This window comes from Phasianus colchicus, chromosome 24, assembly GCF_987193195.1.
Source record: "Phasianus colchicus chromosome 24, bPhaCol1.hap1.1, whole genome shotgun sequence".
NCBI lineage: Eukaryota > Metazoa > Chordata > Aves > Galliformes > Phasianidae > Phasianus > Phasianus colchicus.
In genome coordinates this window covers 2,441,267-2,461,079 of record NC_143459.1, presented here as the reverse complement: position 1 = coordinate 2,461,079, position 19,813 = coordinate 2,441,267, and the positions used below count along the sequence as shown (strand labels likewise).

The following is a 19,813-nucleotide window of genomic DNA, read 5'->3' as shown; positions in this document are numbered from 1 at the left end:
CCTATTTCAGGAGCATAACTGTAGCTCTGGGGGATTACCTATAGGTATGGCAATGCTGGATAGAAGGACCCAGGTAGGAGAGATGGAGGGCAGGTCCTCTTCCTCCAAATAGGAGGTGTTTGTGCTAGACTATGCTCTCTCAAAACATCTGAAACTGTGAGAGGTTGGGCTTTAGCATAGCAAGTTTCCTTCACAAAGAATTTGGCTGTTGCAGTGCTGTTATCTAGAACACACAGGCCTGTCATGGCTTCCTTTTCTTCTTACAAATGGAGATAGAAGCAAGCAAGGCCTCCTCTGGTCGGGCAGCTGCGATTCACACAAATGGGAGGCAGGCGTTGTCTCTTATCTTGTGTACCAACGTGCTTCCCCAGGGCCTGACAGCATGCATGGCTGCCCTGGGGGCTGAGATCTCTCTTCATTTCCCAGAACTCTGCTGCTGGAGTGCTGTGCTCCTCTGGCTGCTGGCAGCTCCTGCAGTTTTAGCAATGCCTTTTGCTGCTTGGACTTGGTTTTGTGCACAAAAAGGGCACAGAAAGGCTCCAGACTCCTTGGGCAAGAATGGCTACATGCTTTGGGAGAACTGAGTCTTTCATTTCTAGCAGGAGATCTGCAGCTTGACCTCTTCCATACCACTGAGCTGGACTCTTCACATTGCCAGCCTCTCTGACAGCCTGTTTCATTGAGATTTCCCATCTGAGATATCCACGTGTCCTACAGCTGCAGAGAAGTCAGAATCACTAAGGTTGGAAAATACCTCTGAGATCCCAAAGTCCATCCCCACCCCCACCGCTGCCCCCGTCCTTCAGTGCCACATCCCTGTGGCTCTGGAGCACCTCCAGGGATGGTGACCCCACCACACCCTGTGCAGCCTGTGTCACTGCATCACTGCTCTCTTGGAAAAACTGTTCCTAATATCCAACCTGAAGTTCTCTTTATGTTGCAATCTAAGGCCATTATCTCTCGTTCTAAAGTCCTCATGTTATCTTTTGTATCCTTCTCCCGGATTACAAAAAAAATTCATTTTTGTTTCAGCCATCCCCATCAGAAAACCACACGGCCTCTCCTCCAAGCCAGAATGGAAGGATGACCTGCCAAATAGCATTAATATTAACATGAACCTAAGGTGCAAAGTCCCTTGCTTTTGCCTCACGTGCAAAACAGTGTTCTCACCAAAGCAAGCAAGGATGTAAGTTGAAAATAACGGATGGGATTTATCTATCACCCATCTTATCGGGTGCATCCTCTTCAGCTGCAGGCACACCCTGTCCGGGCACTTTGCCACATTGACCTGGATGGAATGGAGTTTATGTGAGTGTATTTTGATGACGAGGAGTGGTAAAGGAAAATGATGCTGGCAAATGGTCCAGTGCAATTGTTGTGGTTCCAACAGAGCAGCTGGATGTCCAGCAGGCTTAGATGGGGAGTTGTGTGACCGTAGGCTGTGTCTGTTCCTTCTGGTAACAGCCCAGGTTGGGTATGATGCACTTCCAGCATACTTCTGTGCACCTACCAGCAGTGGTTGTTCTTCCCTTTGGGGCTGTCCCAGCTCTCAGAATCCTCATGCCTCCTTCCTTGCAGAAACCAGTGCTGGCTCTTGTTAAGAGAGAGAAAAAGCAGCGTTTCCTTGTTAAACAGCCTGTGATGAATGCAGGCAGCAGAAGGAAATGTGGAATCTCATTACAGCACGAGTGACTCAGACTGGTGTTATGCCTGTAGTCTATGCAATATGGGAGCACACCTGGGGAAACCCCAGGTGAAACCTGACCATTGCCCTGGGGCTATGGCAGCAAGCCAAAGAGCCAAGGGCTCCAAAGAAAGGGTGTTCCATCCATCCTTTCTTCCCTAAGTGGTGGGACAGGAGCTGCCATGAGGGCAAGGGAACTTGCTGCCATAAGGTGGGGTGGTTTTCTGGCCAACGTTTCCCCATCGTCCTCTGGGACTCCCACACTGAGTAGCCTCATACCGACACAGTGCCTCACTGCAAGTCAGCTGCTGCTGAGATGTTGGAACAAGCATGGAGTGCTGTGCTGGCTGCCCCCCCGTGCCTGGAAGGGAATGAGAAGCCCAGAGGATGCTGAGCCCGAACCCCTGGCATGGAGCTGCTGTAGGTGGGGCTGCCCCATCCCAGGGCACAGGATGATGCCAGAGAGTAGTGAGCCTCTGTCCTGCACAGCCATTTCCCTGTGAGATCCGTGGTGTGCACCAGGGTGTGGCTGGGGCATGTCGGAGCCGTGTTGCAAGTGCCAAGAGGGAAGTGAGTCACCCACCTGAGGACCAGCGCCTTCTTTTCCCGTCCCTGCTCCTCCTGACAGAGCTTCTCCAGGCCTGGCACGCTGCTGCTGCTTACGGAGGACCAGCATCTGCTGGGTTGGATAGGCACAAGGTAAGGGCATCCCATCCCTTCTGCTCTCCTCCCTTCCAAGCTCACCAGCTCTTTCTGCTCTGTGTCGTGGTGGTGGGATGCAGGCTGGCTGCGCATCCCCAGGAGGTCTCTAGCCTGAAGCTGCCCTCACCCTCTCTGCCTGGGTGCCCCCAGTAGATGTGTGTGTCTGTGCCCTGAGTGGTGGCACTTTCCTGTGCCCTGCTGAGAGCTCACAACCACAGACAGCAGTGGAATTGCAGGGATGTGGCGATGGCAGGCAGTCTGTTGCTGTTTGTCTGGGGGCTGTGTTTTAATGCCATCTCTGTAACAAGGAGAAGACACCAACACGTCTTCTGGGCTTCTGGGAAGCGAGCACAGCTCTCTCTACAGTCGTTGTGCTGGAGAGCCCTGCACTCAGTGTCAGTGCATGGGGATTTCCTGCCCAGAGGGGTGCAGAGGCAAAGCTTCCATTCAGAGCAGCCCTGAGCTGCAATGTTCAAACCCTGATGCCGACGGGTACGGGGTAACAAAACCATCTAGAGTCTGCCTGGCTTGTGCACGTCTGCAGAGCTCACCCATTGCCTGGGACCAGCAGGGCTCACGCTCACCTGTGTTCCTGCCCTGCACGCAGCACCGCACTGCTCTCGTCCCGCTGGCAGCAGCTCAGCACTGGTACTTCGTGGTGTTTCTATTTGCTGCCCTTGTCACTGAACAAAGCAGTTGAGAGTGTGTGCAGAGCCCACCTGCTAACTGCTGTCACTCTGCTTGCACTCCATGCTGAGTTTTTCACCACTAATAAAATGATCTCCAGGGATTTGCTAATGAGATCATATTTTCTAAACCATCGTGTCTGCAAAACTAAGCTGTGGTCATAAATGGGTATTCTGCTAACAGGCTCTGTCTCAAGGGAATGAGCTTAAGAAAAACTGCCAGGGTCACAGTGCATACAAGGAAGCAGCACCCATCTCTGTGCATGATAGGAGCAAGTGCTTGCTCAGAAAGTGCTGATGTGGTGCCAGGAACCAGGGGAGCATCCCACTGCCTTCCAGCCAGATGTTGGCCCCAACCAGCATCAATTGGAAAAGCTGCTCCAGGATCCAGTGTCCCGGATACAGCAAGCAAAAGTATCATTAATGTTAATTACCAGCATCACATGGGAATCAATTATAGTAAAAAAAAAAAAAAAAAAAGATTAGATTTCTTTTTTTTTTTAATAATAAAACTAAAGGCATGTTCAAGATGGCATTCAGTGCAGGCAGACTTTGTGTGCTTCCCCAGGTCTGGAAGACCCGGACTGCTCTGTAAGTTGGGCTCCTGAAACCACCATGCATTTAAAGGCTGGATTCAATGTCACACATTCAGAAATAGCAGTGGCGCAGTCCCAGAAGAGCAGGGAGTGATTTCTGACCAGAACTCCTCCCCAGCTCCAGACCTCTTGGGCTTTCATTTCCTCTAAGAACTTGGCTGTGCAGGACAGCACACTTTGTTTTGCAGTTTTGCAGCCTTTGCTAATGGTCCCCTTCCTCCCGTGACAAGATATCCTCACTGGCTGCTCTGTCCAAAGCCACAGTTGCCAGCCAGCCTCCCTGGAGTGCTTTTAATTTGTTTTTAATTTAAGTTCCCAGAATTACTGTCATGGGCAGGACACAAATGGGGCTCTGGCCGCTCCGAGGAGGATCGGGGCCTTTTGTTCACCTTCACAGCACTGCTAGGCTGTGCACACACATGCCTCCTGCATGGAGGGCAGAGTAACTCCCAGCATGGGAGCTGCATTCGGAATGTGCTGGCCTACCTGGGGCCGTACCTGCAGTTTTGCTTGTCACTGGCATCCTCCTGAGCACCGCATTGATTTGCATCCCTGTGATGAGTGCTCCTCAGGCTGCCCCAATCGTGGTGGTCAGAATGTGATGGCGAGTGATCCAGGAGAAGGTCTGACATGCTGTTGTGTCCCAGTGCCTGCTGAAAGTCCCTGAGATGAAAGGAGATGTGGCATGGCTATATTCCTAGGTCTGTTTATACCGAACACAAATGTGAAGGAGACTCTGGTAGAGAAAGAGTCTGTCTGTGAAGTATATGAGTCTCATGGCATTTCCTTTTCTTTGAGTTATTGGGTCAAAACTCTTCTGGCTTCTGCCATTCATCTATTTAGAAGAAGGATGTTCAAATGCTATCTGATCCCATGGACAAAGAGTGGATTCCTGTTCTGCATTTAAAGGAAAATTCCAACTCTGCCTTCTTTTGGGATAATCAGAAGATGTTTTGAGGAAACAGCTCTAAGGACTTTCCAGATCTTTGCTGCGGTTGATTGCCTTTCCTCTACAAGGCTATTTTATTTCTCATTTCCTTTGAGCTGATGTCACACATTTCCTCTTTAGTGACTCTGCAGTCATGTTGCAGTTGCTTTCATTCTGGTGTCCTCTCCTTGAGAGCTGCCCTCGAGACCTTTCAGACCGTGGTCAGAGAATGTAAAACTTAGAAGAGGACTGAGCACCTTCAATAAAACACCGATTTCTATTAGATCTGAAGATGGACATATTGCACTGAATCCCTTTGTGGTAAGTCCAAAAGAGATTTTCTTGATGCTACTCCTGCTGAAAGATGTTTTTCTTATGTCGGTGCCATCAGCCAGCAAATCCTTACTGGGAGAGCATGGCCCATTGGAGAGACTGGGACCAGAGTCTGTGTTTGTTCCAGCCACTCTCCTGTGCAGCTGGCAACTTCCACCTCTAGTTCTGCACACAGTAGACCTGATGATAGGAAGCTCTGGGGATTATCAGCTGGTGCACAAATGTACTGGGCAGTGGCTTTGGGCTACAGCTACCAGGGATGAGCAGCTTGGTGCAACTGGGAATGGGACCCATAGTTGCCAGCCTGGACTCAATCACCACTTTTCCCTCCTGCTGGCACAGAGAACGTTTGTGTTTTATATAAAGGGGAACTGCCTCAAGAGGAGAGACTGAGTGAGATGACCATATGGTTGCTGTGGCTGAAGAGTAAAATTGGTGTTGAATAAGTTTGGAGGGGAGTGGTGCCATGATGTAGAACATCTGGCTTGGCAAACAAGAAGGGAAAAACTCTCCTGAGATCCCTGAAGGACCTCAGCATTGGCACTGCTCAGCCAACTACTGCCAAGGTAGTTGAGTTTGACCAAGCCCTGCCAGAGCTGTAGAAGGCATCGTCCTCTCCTACCGCCCATCCTGCACCTTTGCCAGAGCAGTTAACAACTTAGAGCACATCCTTCGATTCATCTCTCCAGTCAGAGTGCAGCCCCTTAGCCCAAACCTGTCTTCCTTGGGCTTTGCAGGTGGGGGATGCAGAGCTTTAAATTCCTTAGCACCTGTCTGCTCAATCCGGCAGCTGAGGGCAAGTCTGGAAAAAGACAGCAAGGAAGTTCATAGAGCCCCAGTGTGCAGCAGAAGACATGCAGGGGTGGAGGGATTTCACTGCGGCAGAGCCCAAACTGACTTTGTGGGTAACATCAAAGATCCCAGCCCCAAATAGCAGAACTATTTGCTGAAGGTGGCAGCCAGTCAGAACAGTGAGTTTAGGATATAGATTTGAAGCAACCATGAGGTCTCTAATGATCTTAGGTAATTAGGACTTCATTTTACTTCTTATTCTGCCATTAGAAGAGTGCCTATCAAGCACAGATGTCCCCATGAGTCTCTCTTCACCCCTTGCCTGAAGTGTCTATGCCTGCTGCCCCCTGAGCCAGGGATGCAAACCCTCCCAGTTGTCTCATGTCTTTACCTGGGGTGGGTCCCCATTGAGCAGGAGAGCAATTTTCATCTATAAATGAGGGTGCAGAAATGGAGCCAGGAGAAAACAGCAGGACTTGCCTTGAGCCCTGCAAAAATCAGAACAGGGAGCAGAGCAGCCAGCAGCAATGGGAAAGACCCATGGCAGGTCATGGGCATCCAGAGTTGTCATGTCCATAAAGCACCTTTGAGGAGTAAGGAGGGACAGGTGATTGCTGCCGTCCTCTCCTCCCAACTGGGAAGTACAAAGAAGTACAAAGGTATTTGCAGAGTGTTCTGAGGAAACAGGCAGTTTTCTTGAGGTAGAGATGACTTCCCTATTTGGAGAGGAAAACTGCAGTGCCACAAATGAGGAACCAACAGCATGTGGGCACAAAAGTGTCTCAGAGAGGGTTTCGTGCCCCTGCTGCTAGGGAAGATGCAGTTTTGAGGCAGAAGGGTGCTTGCCCAGGAGGAAGCTTGCTGTGAAACGCTTGGTGTCCATAGGGCTGGCAGAGCACAGCAAGCACACTGCAATGCGCAGCACTCGGCTTTGCCTTCGTAATTTGCACAGGAAGTTTAGGCATTGTGACTGGTGGCACAATTTACATGGTAAACCACCATGTTCCACATTTTACAAACCCTGCGTTGGCTTGGATTAGTTACAAGCCCTGTGTGATGTGAATGAGCAGCCTCACACTCTTTTTGGTGGCTCACCACAACAAAGCAGCGACTCTGCGATAGTCAGTCATCTTCCTCTAACTTCCTAAGGGAGCAAAAAACAGCAGATCTGCAGGCCTGGGAGATGTGAGTGCCTGTGCAGTGTCAAACAGGGCGCTGGTGCTAGGGAGAAGAGCAGGCCTTATGTCTTCCGTATGGTGAAATAAGCAGGTTGGAGTATGCAAGGGATCGGTCTGAATCCCACCCAGACCTGAGACAAGAACACAGATCATACTGATGATGCAGAAATGTGATGCCAAAGCTGCATGTAAGGTCTGAAGAACTGCTAACTGACGTAATATTAAAATCCTGAAGGCATCTCTTTGGTGACGGTCAGTTACTTTCAGTGGAAAGCACAGAACTGCTGCTGCTCCAATTGTATTTGATGCAGGAATGATAGGGGAAAAAAAAAAAAGAGCCAAATCGATTTAAGAAAAGCCTGCATTCAGAATGAGGGCACAGCCAAAAACTAGCGGGCTTTAAAGAAAGAGAACTGTAGCTAAGAATCAAGAAAACCCTGTATGCCTATAGTAAAAGATGAAGAAGCTCGGTCCGTGTAGCTGGGAGGAGAGTAGGAGATGATTTTATCTGTTATATGAACCTTCATGCAGAAGTCTTTTGAGATTGGTGATCTGAGATCAGCACTGTAGCAAAAAATAAGGATAGTATGATGAGGAAATGGGATAGATGACAGGACCCAAGGGGACAGAGTAGGTGCGTGGACCTTGAACCAGGGTACAGGGCAAAATTCCTGTGGTTCCAGACAGCTGAAATTGAAAACTGAGCTTTGGCTTAGCAATGGCACAAAGCTCATTTTATGCTTCTTATTTTCAGGTAAGAAGAAAAGCTACAGCAGGAAATCATGGTTCGCACGTGTCCGTTCAACAGCACGATGTCTGGAGAGGGCAAAGATGATACTGCAGGCAATGGGTGCCCAATAGACTCTGAGTTTCGCTACAGCCTCTTCACTGTTTTCTACAGCATCATTTTCATTCTGGGCTTTGTCGCCAACAGCTACGTGCTCTGGATTTTCAGCCGTATTTACCCCACAAAGAAACTCAATGAAATCAAGATATTTATGCTGAACCTGACAGTAGCTGACCTGCTCTTCCTGGTTACAATGCCATTGTGGATTGTTTACTATCACCACCACGGGGACTGGATCATGCCCAAGTTCCTCTGTAATGTGGCTGGCTGTTTATTTTTTGTGAACACCTATGCTTCTGTTGCCTTCCTGATGGTCATTACATACAACCGTTACCAAGCTGTGACGAATCCCATTAAAGCAGCTCAGTTCACCACCCAGAGAAGGGGTATCTTTCTATCAGCAGCTATCTGGATCATAATAGTGGGCAGTGCTTTGTATTTTTTTTTTGATGATAATATGAATGTGGAGAAAACTGACTCACATAATTATACACGTTGCTTTGAGCACTATAACTCTAGTGGTAATGTTACACCTGTTCTTGTCATTCATGTCATCATCTGCACCATCTTCTACATCATTTTCCTATTTATCCTAGCTTGGAACATCATCATTATCAGGACCCTGTTTTCCAAATCAGGGCAGCAGCGGAAGAACGCTCATGTAAAGCAAAGGGCACTCTGGATGGTTTGCACTGTGCTGGTTGTGTTCATCGTAAGTTTTGTGCCTCATCACATTGTGGACCTGCCCTGGACACTGACTGTTCTGGAGCAATGGGAGAAGGAAAACCGTCCCTTGCGCCAGCAGCTCAATGATGCTCACCAGGTGACTTTGTGCCTCATGAGTATGAACTGTGTGTTGGACCCAGTCATCTACTGCTTCCTCACCAAGAAGTTCCAGAAGCACGTATCACAAAATCTGAAAAGCATGAAAGGGAGTCGCAAGTGCTCCAGGCAAACCACAGATACGGTGATTGAGGGCACCATTCACCAAGAGGATGCCTTTGGATTCTAGGTCAGTCGGTTTTGACTGCAGAGACTGAAGTGCATGAATGAGTCACTCATCTTTTCTCAAACGAAGGCACAGAGGGACATGACAGGACCAGAATATTACTTCTCATTTTTCTTGTTAGACAGAAGAATGAACACCCATTTGTGACAGGACAGGAGGCAATGTGCATAAACTGGAACAAAGGAGGTTCACCCTGAACATTAGGGAGAACTTTTTAATGTGAGGCTGATGGAGCACTGGCACAGGTTGCCCAGAGAATCTTCTCCTTGGAGATCTTTATAAGCCAAATGGATGTGCTGCTGGGGAAGAGGCTCTGGGTGTCCCTACTGAAGCAGGGATTGGACCAGGTGGACTCAGATTTCCCTTCCAACTTCTGTTGTTCTATGATTTCTTCTATCACTCTTAACTGGCAGAACTGAAACTTGTCAAAATCTGTGAGAAAAGCACCTTCTGTCTGTGCTGTGGGCACTGAGAGCAGCTCAGGCAATCTGCTTTTACCTGAAAGAAATGCAGTGAGTGTCTGCCATGAGCAAAGTACACTGAAATTATACATTATGTCAGCCCTGATAGCACCATGCCTGGTCCTTTGCCTGCTCAGCTTCCAGGAAAAGCCCAGTATTGGAGCTGTAAGACTTCTAAACAACCTGGTTGAACGTGCTGAGCTGCTAACATAATCAAGTAATATTTCTGAGCAGCTGTTATGAACTGTCTTTGCTCACAGCTTTTGTATCAGGCAAGTCACTGGACAAAGGCAACACAAGAAAGAGAAATTGGCAGTGCCTCAACCCCCATCCCAAACCAGCTCCCCAAAAGGGGCTGCTGCCTGCCCTGGTTTCTTGTATGACTGCAGAACTGGAAAGTAAGTGGCCTCTTGCACTCGAATTGGTAGTTTTTGGTTGGCTGGTAATTTTGTGCCTGTGGAGATCCCACCTCATTTTGGATGCTCTGGGTAACAGAAGACTGCTGTCAGCATGGGCATTATTAGGAGAAGACAAAAAACTTCAAATGCTTCTCTATCTTTGTTCTTATTTATTTAAATGAGGATTGTAAAAAGCAACTGTGCATTGTCCTTCCTCTAGCCTTTTTATTTCTGCTATGAAGAAAAGAAGCTGACTGGTTCTTGATAATCTACCACAATTGAAGTATTAGGTTGGGTCACGGCACTTTCTGAGTAAATCAGTGATGCATAGTGATGCAGTGCCCTTTGCAGAGATGTAATTCATGCAATTGTGAAAGACTTGAGACTCTTCACTCAGGGCTGGCAGCAGCCAGCAGGGCCCTAGGGTAGTTTTCCAGGGGTGCCCATTTCTGTTACAAGTCATGAGACAATTGAGGTTTCTTTTTCTGACTGTAATTACTCAATCCAGCACAGGAAATTGGGCAGGGCAAGGAAGGGAAGCTACTTGTTTTTAACAATAATTTTTTTGGTTCCTCAAACTGCATGGGAGAGTCTGGGTGGTAATATAAGAAAAGTCTATCTGACATGGCAATACTCGTGATTTATATGCGTTGTCAGCAGCCTTCGTATGCCCATCAGTTATGAGGAGAAGGTGAAAGATGAGCTTTACAAATATAGGACCAACATTACTATCAGACCTGTCTATGCTTCAGTGAAGATGGGTATCCTTCAGCTGTACCTCCTGCAGTTCTTCGAGCAGCTTTTGTGCTTATGTGTGTAAATGAGCAAAGGAACTAAAATGCTTTTCTCTTTTTAATGTCACCCCTGATAGTGAGCTGTGCTCTCCAGGTCCTGTACCAGGCAGAGGGCAGAATGTGATCATAAGTCAAATGCGGTCCCTCCTGGTTCTGTACTCTGCTGGCATCATTTTGTAGAGACTTTTGCCTGGTCATGTCCCTCGGCCGCGTTCAAAGCTTTGCTCCATATCCGCAGTCACCCAGTGCACAACAAGGATCATAATACTTCATTTAAAAGTCTAAATCCTGGGAGCTGGAGGAATGTGCTTCTGTATTTTGCCCTCCTGAGATGGCACATTCTGGTTGGAAAAGCTTTTCTCCTCACTACCCACGTGACAGTAGATCTCTCTTGCTTCACAGATGCTAAAGCACTGGACAGCTCGAGTTTGGCAACTCTTGGAGGAAATGGAAAGGGATTGTTTTGTGTAGAAATGTGGAAGTTCATGGTCGTCTTCTATAGATTGCTGGGAAACTTGCAGTGGAGTGTACAGTTTGGGTAACTTACTGTTTGTAAATACACACAGAAGGCAAATACTCCACAGAAACCAACTGTAAGGCAAGCGTGAGATCCAAAGAACGAATGTAAACTTGCTTCTAAGGGAAAGGTTAAACAGTGAAAGAATTCTGAGGACTCTTCACGAGATTATGTTGCAATAATTAAGTCAGCAAAAAGGCATTTTAAAAGAAGTTTGACCTTCTACTTCTGTTCCTGGAATTACTTGTTTTACAGCAGTGTTGCAGGACACGGTTTTGATTTGCAATGAAAGGAATCCTCAAATGTTCTTCTAAATAAAGCGTTTCCCAAATGCATTGCCTTTCAGGTCTCCTTTCTCCTCATCTTTCTGTATTTACACTTAAATGCTTTGATACCACACAAAACTGATTTGATGGTGTATTCTTGCTCCTTTTGCTGTTTTTGTTTTCTCTCTATCACCACATGAATCATCACAAAAGGTGACACTGAAGCAAAATCAGCAAGTTTTGACCTGTAAAAAAACCCCACAACTTCTGAAGCACATCTGAGCTGCCAAGAAGCAAACCTGAGGAAACCCCCAGCCGGTGACCTACACACACGGGAAGTTTTCCACACGCACCCTACCGCTTTAACACTCAGGCCGAAAAGTGTCAAGTTATTTCACATAACTGCTATCGCAATGCCCGTACCAAGAGAAAATAAAGACAGAAGCGCGGCGCAGCGATAAACACCCCGCCTCCCCTCAGCCTCCCCTCAGCCTCCCCTCAGCCTCCCCTCAGCCTCCCCTCAGCCTCCCCTCAGCCTCCCCTCAGCCTCCCCTCAGCCTCCCCTCAGCCTCCCCTCAGCCTCCCCTGGCGCGCACGGCCTCGGCCCTCGGGCGGCGGTGACGTCACTTCCGGTGCAGCCGCGTTCTGCTTCCGGGTCGCGTTGCGGCTGCGGAGCCGTGGGGCCGCCGCTGCCATGTCGGATGCGGGACGCGTTCCCGGGCGCGGCTGTGGGGCCGCTTCTCGGTAAGAGATCGTCGAGTGTGCCCGGCTGCGCTACGCGGGACCTCTGTCGTTCATCCCCGCCGCCTCTCCGGCCCTTCAGGCCCAACGGGCCGCGGCTCGGGGGGGCGGGAGGAGCGCGTGGCTCCGTTACCGCTTTTCCCGCGGGCCTGAGGAGGTGCCCAGGGCCGCTCGGGCGATGGCGTCGGGTTAGAGCCCAGCACTCGGCCGCGGGGTACCGCTGGCCCAGCCCGGAGTGGTGCTCCTGGGAGTCCCGCTGCCTCCTGAGGGCGCTGGGGAGCATCCGAGAGCTGTGGGAAGAGGCTGTCCGGCTCCCTGAGCTCGGGAGCGAGGAACAGTTTGTGAGGTAACCGGGGAGCACGGCTTGCGGTGTGCCTGGGCCTCGTGGATCGTCTGCACGGCCATCAGCTGTGTGGAGCTCCTGCTCAAGGCAGCCTTGCTCAGCCTGTGGCGGCTTTGCAGGGAGGCAATTAATAGAATAGTTCCTTTGGACAAGACCATATTGATAACAGAATCACAGAATAGTTGGGTTAGAAGGGACCTCAACCCCCTCCCCCAGCCCAAACCCTTGCCGTGGCTGAGTGCCCCCACTAGGTTGGGCTGCTCAGGGCCCATCCTTGGCCTGGGACACCTCCAGGAATGGGGTATCCACAGCTCTGGGCAGCAGTGTCTGAGCAAAGAATTTCTCCTCACATCTAACCTAGATCTCCCCTCTTTTAATTTGAAACGGTTCCCCTTGATCTATTGCTGTTATGCCATATTAAAAAGCCAATTTCCATCTTGTTTATAAACACTTTAAGTACCGGAAGGCAGCAGTGAGGTCACCCCACAGATCATCTCGTCCAACCACCCAACCATTTCAGGGCTAACCAAAAGCTAAAGCATACCATTGAGGGCATTACCCAAATGCCTCTTGAAACCAGCAGGAATGGGACATCAACCATCCTGCTAGGAAGCCTGTCCCAGTGTTTGACCAGCCTCCTGGAGAAGAAATTTCTTCTAATGTCCAGTCTGAACCTCCCCTTGTGCAGCTTTGTGCTCTTCCCACATGTCCTGCCACTGGTTGTAGAGAGAAGAGACTAAACACCTTCCTCTGTACCTCCTCTCCCCAGGAAGCTGCAGGGAGCATTGAGGCCGTCTCTTGGCCTCTTCTCTTCCAGACTGGGACTTGGGACAACCCAAGTGTTCTCTTGTAGGTCATGTCTTTAGCCCTGTTACCAGCTTTGTTGGCACTGTCTGGGTACGTTCTTATTATCTGTAAACATACCTGCACGATTTTGTCTGGATGGGTTTCGTATGGGCTCGCACCAGAGCTTGTGCAGACATTTCCAAGAGGATGTGTTTGGGCTTGGCAATGCCGTGATCAGCTGGGCCTCATAGCTGTGTTGGACTCAGATCAGCTCTTCTTGATATGCCTGGTTTGTAGAATCATAGATTACTTTGAGTTGGATGGGTTCTTTAAAGGTCTTCACCTACTTCAATTCCCTTGTGGTGCACACACAGGGACATTTACATCTCGATCAGGTTGCTCAGAGCCCCATCCAGTCTAACCTTGAATAACTCTGGGGACGGGGCATCCACCACTTCTCTGTGGTGTAACGCTTGCTGTGCAGAATTGCTGAAGCTTTATGTGGAGCCAGCTCTGTGGTAGAGTGCCTTATTTGGCTTCTGCTGCATGGTGAGGCTAAATTGCTTCCATACTGAAGCTAGTCCTTGATGTGGAGTATCTACAGTAAGTCAGATGGATAGATGGATCATCATACCAGGCCTCTTTTTCTGTATGGAGCTAGCTCTACTTTTGTTCCTGTGATGCACTTAGTCTGTAGCCTGGTAACTTCCAGACTGCAATTAAAACTCAATCATATTTGCTATTAGGATAAGATTTGTACAGTTGTCATCTGCCTTGGTTATTTGGTTCCGTGACTTTTTTCAGATTATCCTAAATTCATTGTACCAAATGAGATAGGCTTTTGTTTAGAATCACAGCAATCTGCCTGCCTCAAGTCACTGTTTTCATAATTAACAGCTTAAAAAATGCATAAAGATTATTTAGTTTGCTCAGTTTGCAAAGCTACGGGCCTACATACCTAACTGTGTACCTATTAACTTTTGTGATTTTTTAAAATCATCTCTGGGTGTTACTTTGTGCTTATGCAGTTCTGCAGTCCAGTTTTCACTAAAAGGCCAACATTAGGCAGCTTCATCCTCACTTGTAACCTTTAAAAGGCAGTTGAGGTGAAGGTCTAGCAGTGCACAAGCCACTAGAAGTAGTGCATGGTGTCCTGTGGCTTTTGCCTGTATCTCAGTTCTTCCATGCAACGTCAGTGGCAGTTGTGGCACCTTGGTAACTGTGTGTTGTTGGTTGATGGGACAGACTGAATTGCAAAACTGTCACTTCCCTCTCACAGATGTGTGCAACTCTGTAATAATTCCCAAGTAATTACTGACTTCTGAAGGATTTATAGCTTCTCAAAATTCTGCCTGATAGAAGTTGAGGTGTCTGGATGGGTTTTGAATTGATTATGTCTGTGTTTTAGTAAAAGGGTTTCCATGTTTTGTGTTAATGAGTTGGAGTATCTCTCCAGCAAATTAAGTGTACTGTGTCCTCGCTTTCATGTACTGAAGGATAGCTATAAATGGGTACACATACTGTTGTGGTTTGTTAAGTGAATGAAGAACCTGAAAGTAGTCTGTTTTTGTGTGAGTCACGTTATGCATCAAGATTCGAGATTTACAGCAGTTGTTATTTGAGGATGGACATGAGTAACACAGAGCCAGTATTCGTATTTGTCAGAAATAGGAATCTTTTAAATTTCTGCTCTGCAAATGTACAAGGATCTGTCAGGAAGGAGGTGTAGGGAAATTTCTGAGTGCCTTAAGGGGAACTGTGAGGATTTGATATTTTCTGTATGATCTCACAGCCAGCAGTGCTTACAGGCAACTCACCTCCAGGCACTGCTGTCTTTAGCAGCAGCTCGTTTTCTTTGATCACCTGAACCATGACCAGCAGTGCACAATGGGTAGTTGTATGAGGCATTTTTCAGCTTTTCCTTGCTTTGTCTTATCTTTAATTTATTCCTTTTTTTTCTTCTGTCTTAATTTGTCCAGAGGTTTTTAATTTGTTAAAGGGCAGCAAAGCAAGGTGCTCATCAGCATTGTCCTGAAGGAGTAACTTCCAATTTTTTCTTCCATCTTACAGCTGCATCTGGAACTTCAGTTCAGGTGGTGCTGCATGGAGTCACATTCCTTCCTAACATGTTAACCAAACCTGGTGTTGAGAATAGTGCTGTGGGAAGAAAACACAGCATGTCTTTGCTGCTTTTTCAGTGCGTGGAATCATTCTGGGATCTTTTTTAATCTCTTAGATAAACTTTGGAATTAAGAATGTGGGTCATCCAATTTCAGAGGCAATTAAATGGTAGTTCAGTTCTGCAGCAGATGGTCTGTCCTGAAGTTTATGCCTATCTAGAAAGCTGTTCTCCCATCCCAGTAACTTCCTTTTGAAGATTTTACAGAATAGTCTTTTGCTTATTTCTTTTCCATGATGGTTTTGGTTGCCCTCCTGTATTTGGGAAAGCATAAGAAATTCTTCCTTAATTACAAGTGATTTGAGATGAACAAAGAATACTGCATATTCAGTATGAGTATCGTTTGGAAAAATAGGTGATTAATTACTTTTCAGAACAGAGGAAAATGTCAGCTCTTTTCAGGACTGTGTGGCAGTATTCTGAATTAGGCTTAATCATAGGTTTACTAGAAAAAGTTTCCCCGCACTTCTTTTCTGGTAAAAACATTTTTTTCTCGTATGTGAATTGGGGATAATACTGTCAGAGAAAACAATTCTATTGAATTCAAGGCTTTAGAATTTTGCACAGAAATTTGGTCTCATTTGCAATAATTTTGTTCAGTACCACTGTAAGAGTTCTTGAAACTTCAGACGCCACTGCCTTGGTTTTTCTGTGTGTTAAACCTTTGTTTTCAGTCCATCTAAGACTTTTGGAGCTCAGGGAGAGAAGTTCACCTTTGTGGATGATAACGGGGCTCAAAGGTAATAAGAAGTACTTCTTCTCTTTGTTACCTTCCCAGTATTCTGCAGAGCTGTGCAGACAAGCATTTTCTTCTTTTTCCATTGAACCCATTCTTTCTCTCTGCCATGCCAAGCCTGCTGCTAGGTTGGCATTTTTACATATGAAGAAGAAAGATACTTTTTAAGCCAGGAAATGAAGAATACTTACACTTAACTGGCCCGAAGGAAGCCAAGAACCCCAGATAAGTCAATGATACAGCTTTTGGAGATAAAAGACAGCAGAAAACATTGTGGGCTGTTGTTTTTCAAAGACTATCTGTTGCATTAGGTGAGTAAGAGGATATCCGACCTAGAGGGGGGCAACAAGCCCATGGCAGGGTTTGGGGGACTTCAAGGTTCCATCCTACCCAACCATTCTGTGATTCTATTGCTTGCAGAAGAGAAAGAGCAGGAGGTGAGGCTGAGGGTGTTGGTGCTTCTGCCAGAACTCCAGTCCTGTTAGTCACAGCTGGGAGTGGGCATGCAGTCACAAGTGACACAGCTAACAGAGCATGCTGAGCTGCAAAAATGGGTTGTGCTCAGCCCAGCTGTTAAGGAAATCTGATTGCAGCTTAACAGAGTGTAAGGCTAAACAGTTTTTTATAACCTCTGCGGTAGTTTGTGTAATGTGGTTCACTTTGCAACTGGTGTGAGTTAGATATCAAATACGTGCTACCACTTGCTGTGACTCAGTTAGTTATAAATATATTAGTAAAACAAAAACTTAGTGCTTAATTTGTCCACATCCACAGTCCAGATATAAGCCTACAATAGTCAGAAACTTCAGAACACGCAGCATTGTTTTTGCTAGGATTTATTTGTTGTCTGGATAGGAATTAATTCTCAACAATAAGATCTGAAGGGAAGTGTATTCACAGTAATGAAGATATCTTCTTGATCTTGTTTGTTTCCTCATGTAGTTAAGCAACATACCAAAAGGTTAAAGGACCTGTTTCACATGATGCCTGAAGCAGTAGAAGAAGGTAGCTTTCATTGATGCTAGGTCTTACAGGTGACTCTTGTTCAACTTTTTGTCCACCAGGATCTCCAGTTCCTTTTCTGCTTATCTGTGACCTTCCAGTTGGATCCCAGCCCTGCTGCTTGGGGTTACTGCATCCCTGGTTTAGCACACTGTACTTGTTGGTGTTGAATGCTGGAGGGTTTCTGCCAGCCCACACTTGCAGCATGTCGCAGTTCTTGCAGTTTTCGCTTTTCAGGCATTTGAGCTTCAGCTTGTTGTCATCCACAGACAGGGTAAAAGAGTATTCTGTCCCATAACCTTGCTCATGATCAAAATGCTCACGTTGCTTCATGTAACTGCTCTTGTAGGTTGCTTTAACCACCAGTTAGATTGTAGACCCTAATTGCTGTACTGTGAACGTGACAGTCCAGAGGGTTTTTTATCCGTCTGTTCATAGTTTTACCTGCCCTGTTTGTTTGCAAGTATGCTGAGTGACTTTGTGTTACTAAAATCAAGTTACAGAATATTTACAGCTTTCTTCTTCCACAGAGTCAATCTGCCTCTCGTCAGGAATGGCAGTCAGGAAGCATTTGCTTTTGGTGAACCCATTCTGTCTATTCCCAGCCACTTTCTTGCACTTCAAGTTGTGGGAATGGTCTCCATTTAGATTTGCTCTGCAGTCCTCTGACCCATTAAGGCAACTCTGAGTGGCCTGTATTTCCCTTATTGCTTGTTTTGAAGGGCACGTTTGCTCTTTTTCAGTCATCAGTGATCTCCCTATATTGATATGACCTTTCAGAAGTTGAGAGCACCCTTAACCCCTGCCATGACATTGGCTCCCTCCTCCTTCCATTTGTTTGGTCTTATGGACATGTATGGATGCAGGCTTTTTTATGGCATGCTCTAACCTAATATTTTTGTACCATTGATCGTGTCAGGAAGCAGCAGGGACATGCTAACCCCTGGGGAAGGAGTGCTGAGTGTGACAGCAAGGCAGCAGCAGCAGCATCCTCACCAGCAAGGATACCTCCCTCAACACCCAAGCGGTGAATGGGACAAGCTGGATGAAGGCAAGAGGTCTGCAGAGGGGCCCACATTAGGGCAAACTTGAGGTCAGGCTGAGAAATGACATCAGTCTCAGGCTCAGGTTTGGAAACAGCAGCCACGGCCAAGCAGCAGCCTGTGTGCCAGGTGGCCCTGTGCTGACAGCTCTGCTCTGTGGCTGCCTGGGACATCAGGTTGTGGGTTGGTGACAGGTGGCTGTCTAGGCACAGCCCACAGCTCAGCTGCACTGGTGCTCAAGTGGGCACCCAAGGTACTAGCCTTGGCTCATATACACTCCCTGAGTGGGAAGCAGTGACCTTCGCTGCAGCCTCCAGCAGAGCTTCCTGAGAGAACTGGCCCCAGGGTCACCAGCTGTCTGTACAGATGCTCTCCTCCTCCCAGCCCTGCCACTGAGCACAAGGACTTGGAAGACCTGAGAGCAGGCCTTGACAGTAAAGCCTGAAGTAAGAAAGACATTGAATGTATCAGCTTTACCTGTGGCCTTCACTGCTCCATCACCAGCCCTGCTCAGCAGCTAACACAGAGCTGTGGGTGCCCCATCCCTGGAGGTGCCTGAGGCCATGGATGGGCCCTGGGCAGCCCAAGCTAGCGGGGGCATCCAGCTCACAGCAGGGGTTTGGGCTGGGTGGGCTCTGAAGTCACTTCCAACCCAACCATTCTGTGCTTCATGGGAAACACATCAGTGTTGGAGATAGAGGGCAAGGCAGGGATGTCTCCTCCACAGTCCTTTGAGCACAGGGATCCCACAGCTGTGCCCGAAGGCAACACGGCACTGGTGGTGCTGCCACTGCCTATGCCAGCAGCACTGATGCTATGGGAGGGAGTGGTATAATGAGTGTGCTTAATTAGAAACAGCGACAGTTGCTGAGCATCGCACACAGTCGTTTAAACTTTTTTTCCTGAGTAAAGAATCTCAAATATCCAGTACTTCATTCTTTCCTTAATGATTTTTTTTTTTGAGCAGGTTACTCCAGCAACTGTTGTTGCTAAGACACAAATAGCTACAGATGTCCTCAGGACTGATTGCACTGTGATAAATGCCATGGCTGCCTCTCTTGCAAAATAGCAAGAGAAATATGTAAATTTACTGCAGTGCCACCTTTTAAGTATAATTATGGTGACAGCTGAGTTTCTCTCTAACAGAACTGTAGCTTGGTTTCCTGGCAGTGTGATGCTGTCTGTGTTAGTGAAATCTCTCAGTGAGAATAAAGTTTACAGCTGCATAACATCAATAATTCCATTTTTTCCACAGTTGATATGATGCTGGGTTCTTTTTCTGAGTGATACATGATTTAAAACTTCAGTCTCTTGTGGGTAAATGTTCAGGAAATTTCCAAACCTATTTTGATGGGTTGAAAGTAGTGTCTGGAAATGGGAGACAATATGCTCTATCATTTGAAAGTTTGTTTTTAAAACAACCTCTTCAGACAAACATCATTTTTGATGCCTTTTTTTTGCTCCAGAGCTGCAGCTCCTGAAGTTTGCAACCCAGTTATCAGTTACCTAAACCACAAAAATGTGTGCGAGCTGTTTTAGAAAAGCAGTCTGTTTAGTCGTGGTACGAGTTAAATTCTTACGAAAAGAGGAGTGGAATTGGCTTTGTTACTTTCCTTGTGTGTGTTTAAGTCATTGTGCTGTGCTTTGTAAGTAAAAGCTGGTGCATAACACTTCAGTTCAGTGAGCTGTGACTTAGATCTGTCTAGAAGAAATCATTGCCCTGTTTCTGGGCTCAGTGGGAGCTGTTTTGCTCAAAGATGAAGCTGTTATTTCCAGTTATTCTTTTTATGGG

The 19,813-nt window shown here is 47.2% G+C and overlaps 2 protein-coding genes and 1 long non-coding RNA gene across 11 annotated transcripts in view; 2 read left to right on the top strand and 1 right to left on the bottom strand.

The window, feature by feature from the left end:
* Nucleotides 1-302: 302 nt before the first annotated feature.
* On the bottom strand, nt 303-2,347 carry LOC149915119 (uncharacterized). The gene is made up of 3 exons (XR_016459770.1): nt 2,268-2,347; nt 1,511-1,593; nt 303-717 (listed from the first exon to the last, which is right to left on the bottom strand). It is a non-coding gene; the product is annotated as an uncharacterized LOC149915119 (long non-coding RNA).
* Nucleotides 1,795-11,346, top strand: PTAFR (platelet activating factor receptor). The gene is made up of 3 exons (XM_031595067.2): nt 1,795-2,383; nt 4,738-4,917; nt 7,654-11,346. The coding sequence occupies exon 3, from the start codon at nt 7,682-7,684 to the stop codon at nt 8,756-8,758; it is 1,077 nt and encodes a 358-aa protein (XP_031450927.2). The 5' UTR covers nt 1,795-2,383; nt 4,738-4,917; nt 7,654-7,681; the 3' UTR covers nt 8,759-11,346.
* Nucleotides 11,347-11,592: 246 nt separating this feature from the next.
* The window catches only part of EYA3 (EYA transcriptional coactivator and phosphatase 3), a 43,977-nt gene continuing 35,756 nt past the window's right edge, over nt 11,593-19,813 (top strand). For 3 of the 9 annotated variants that reach the window (XM_031595060.2, XM_090124082.1, XM_031595059.2), the window contains exon 1: nt 11,593-11,935. In XM_031595060.2, coding sequence (XP_031450920.2) covers nt 11,893-11,935 — 43 coding nt within the window. In that variant the 5' untranslated portion in view covers nt 11,593-11,892. Of the gene's footprint in view, nt 11,936-11,997; nt 12,279-17,897; nt 18,037-19,813 lie in introns of those variants that run through there. The other 6 variants (XM_031595064.2, XM_031595062.2, XM_090124079.1 and 3 more) reach the window with 5 other exon arrangements.

What these genes read in the sequence shown, in the direction of transcription:
- PTAFR (XM_031595067.2), top strand. Translation starts at nt 7,682, where the DNA reads ATGGTTCGCACGTGTCCGTTCAACAGCACGATGTCTGGAGAGGGCAAA.